Genomic DNA, 3,564 nt, shown 5'->3' with positions numbered 1-3,564 from the left:
ACGGGGGGGGGGGGGGAGCGGCTGACCTGGTGCGACCGGCGCCGCGACCCGCCGGGTGTCCAGCCCCCGGCCCCAGTGGTCCCTTTTCCATTTCTCGTGGCTTTCCTCCACCACCTCCTCCTCTTGCTGCTGCTGCTGTAGCGCTTGGCTCCGAAGGCTGTGAGCAGAAATCTAATGAGACCCAACTGGCTGTTTATGTAATTCTTCATGCTCCCGTCTTTAAGGCGTTGCTTTGAAACTACCTTTCACCGAGCCTGAATTTCGCTCGACTGCACCTTCACGCAATTTGGCTTAATCAGCTGCCTTTGCCAGCACACGAGCTTGGAAAGTGTTTGTAGTTTCGGGGCAGCCTGGGATTCTTTTCCTTTTATCACCACGAGTATGGAAAATGAAACAGATGGGTTAATACCAACTTGATTTTTTTTAATGTCCTTTTAAATCAACCTAAGTGTACAGATAGATCCCTTTTGCAAATATCTTGTTTGCCCTTGATCTTTTCTTATCCCCACCCAGTGCTGATCCAGCAAACGTTTAAAGGTCGACCTTATCATACATGCCTCTTCGGCTGTTCTCTTATCGTGAGAGAGGGAGTTGTTTTTGAAAATCAGAATAAAACTCAGAACCCCTACCCTTTAAACAGAATAATCAGAAGAGTTTGAAGTTAGTTGTTTCTTTTGTTAACAAGAAGTATTTTCAGATTTAGAAAAATACACATTAAATAGTATAGAGAAAACGTTGTATCATGTACTTTGAAAATTTTCCTTACGTCTCACATTTTGGGATTGTTTGATAATAAAGCAGATTTAAGCAGTATATGTCCAAAATTAACTGAAATACAGAATTCATTTCTAAGCTAGTGAATAGGAGTATGACCAACGTTTAAAACAAGCATATACAGGTAAATAGACAGATGTGCTTAGTATGGTTTCCAATAAATATTCTTTTGAGAACTGCAAGAAGAAAAAGAAGGAATATGCTGTATATTCTGAAAGTGTTTTTCCTCTTAGAACTCTATTCAGAAACAAAGTAAATAATAGGGTTTTGTTTTGCACATTTTAAACTGTAGATCTTGTTTTCCCGAGATTTTGGTCTTCAGTAGACAATTTTCTGTTGGTAAGTGTGGATTAGATTTTTCAGACTTTCTAGCTTATTAGACTTTTTCAAAACTGAAATTACTTTGGGGGTAAAAAAAGGTTGTGGAACTTAACGTTTATCTTACATGGACATGTTTTCTTTTGTTTTCTATGTTTTCTTTAAGGAGCAAGACTGCTTGAGGTGAAGGATATCTACTAATACCAGCACTTTGAATGAAAATTTGTTTTTCTGCCACAAACTGAACTTTTTTGTGTGTGTCTAGGGGGGAGTTGAAACAAACCTAATTTTGTGGCATAGCAGCTATGCAGCTTGAAATCCAAGTAGCACTAAATTTTATTATTTCATATCTGTATAATAAGCTTCCTAGAAGACGTGTCAACATTTTTGGTGAAGAGCTTGAAAGACTTCTTAAGAAGAAATATGAAGGGCACTGGTATCCTGAAAAGCCATACAAAGGATCAGGGTTTAGATGTATACACGTAGGGGAGAAAGTGGACCCAGTGATTGAACAAGCATCCAAAGAGAGCGGTTTGGACATTGATGATGTGCGTGGCAATCTGCCACAGGATCTTAGTGTTTGGATCGACCCGTTTGAGGTTTCCTACCAAATTGGTGAAAAGGGACCAGTGAAGGTGCTTTATGTGGATGATAATAATGAAAATGGATGCGAGTTGGATAAGGAGATCAAAAACAGCTTTAACCCAGAGGCCCAGGTTTTTATGCCCGTAAGTGACCCAGCCTCATCAGTGTCCAGCTCTCCATCGCCTCCCTTTGGTCACTCTGCTGCCGTAAGCCCTACCTTCATGCCCCGGTCCACTCAGCCTTTAACCTTCACCACTGCCACTTTCGCTGCCACCAAGTTTGGCTCTACCAAAATGAAGAATAGTGGCCGCAGCAACAAGGTTGCACGTACTTCTCCTATTAACCTCGGCTTGAATGTGAATGACCTCTTGAAGCAGAAAGCCATCTCTTCCTCAATGCACTCTCTGTATGGGCTTGGCCTGGGTAACCAGCAGCAGCCGCAGCAACAGCAGCAGCCATCTCAGCCACCACCACCACCGCAGCAGCAGCAACAGCAGAAAACCTCTGCTCTTTCTCCTAATGCCAAGGAATTTATTTTTCCTAATATGCAGGGTCAAGGTAGTACCAATGGAATGTTCCCAGGTGACAGCCCCCTTAACCTCAGTCCTCTCCAGTACAGTAATGCCTTTGATGTATTTGCGGCCTATGGAGGCCTCAACGAGAAGTCTTTTGTAGATGGCTTGAATTTTAGCTTAAATAACATGCAGTATTCTAACCAGCAATTCCAGCCTGTTATGGCTAACTAAAAAAAGAAAAAAATGTACAAGTTAAAATGGTTGGGCCCAAGGGGGATTTTTTTTAATAACCTCCTTGAGTTTTTTTTTTTTTTTTTTTAAAGCTTATAGTAAGGATACATTCAAGCTTGGTTACAAAAATAAAACATGCATCATTTTTCATTGCCAACCAAGCACAAAGTTATTTTATACTGACTGTATATTTTAAAGTATACTCTCAGATATGGCCTCTTACAGTATTTAAGATATAGCAAGGACATGGCTGATTTTTTTTTTTTATAAAAAATTGGCACTAATAAGTGGGTTTATTGGTCTTTTCTAATTGTATAATTTAATTTAGTACAAAGTTTGTAAAATATCAGAGGATATATATATTGTTTCTACGACATGGTATTGCATTTATATCTTTTTACTACAGTGATCTGTGACAGCAGCTTCATGTTGTATTTTTTTTACTGAAATTGTAAAATATCCATCTCAAAGACATCACCTATTCTAAAAATTGTGTACAGGATACTCCTTTAGTGGTGGAATTAAAATGTACGAATATTTGCTTTTTCAAAAAAAAGTATTTTCTGTTAAAGGTTTAAAAATTTTTGCTATATATTATGGAAGAAAATGTAATCGTAAATATTAATTTTGTACCTATATTGTGCAATACTTGAAAAAATGGTATAAAAGTATTTTGAGTCAGTGTCTTACATGTTAAGAGGGACTGAAATAGTTTATATTAAGTTTGTATTAAAATTCTTTAAAATTAAAAACATTTATTGTGGTCTTTGTTTTTAAGTCTTTGCCAAAGATCTAATTCTGGAATTATGTTGTAAATGCTGATACAGCAGAAAGATCTGACTCATTGAATCACAAAGTTATAATGGAAAGCAGTTGCTCTACTAGGGCACAGATAGTAGCTTACCATATAAAAAGTTGTGCTTAACCTGAGCAACGCTTGGGACAGCTTTGTTTTTTAGCAACAAGGGTGGTATGCTTAAGGCAAGTCAACTTTATTAAAATTGTGTCACACTAACATCTAAGATGGAGTCAGGTGATAAAATGAAATTCTCTCATGTAAACTGAGAGAGTTTATTTGAAATGTATATGGAGAAAGAAATCATTGGATCAATTTTCTGCATGGGAGATGAATAGCTCAGAA

At 38.0% G+C, this 3,564-nt stretch overlaps 1 protein-coding gene across 1 annotated transcript in view; it reads left to right on the top strand.

The window, feature by feature from the left end:
- The window catches only part of TOB1 (transducer of ERBB2, 1), a 4,036-nt gene extending 859 nt beyond the window's left edge, over positions 1–3,177 (top strand). The window contains exon 2 of the mRNA XM_010842840.1: positions 1,259–3,177. Within this exon, the coding sequence (XP_010841142.1) occupies positions 1,398–2,423 (1,026 nt within the window). The 5' untranslated portion in view covers positions 1,259–1,397 and the 3' untranslated portion in view covers positions 2,424–3,177. The remainder of the gene's footprint in view (positions 1–1,258) is intronic.
- The last annotated feature ends 387 nt before the right edge of the window (positions 3,178–3,564 follow it).

This window comes from Bison bison, unplaced genomic scaffold (genome assembly GCF_000754665.1).
Source record: "Bison bison bison isolate TAMUID 2011002044 unplaced genomic scaffold, Bison_UMD1.0 scf7180017864180, whole genome shotgun sequence".
NCBI classification, from domain to species: Eukaryota; Metazoa; Chordata; class Mammalia; order Artiodactyla; family Bovidae; genus Bison; species Bison bison.
The sequence above is the reverse complement of the archived record's forward strand: the minus strand, read 5'-3'. Positions and strand labels throughout refer to the sequence as shown.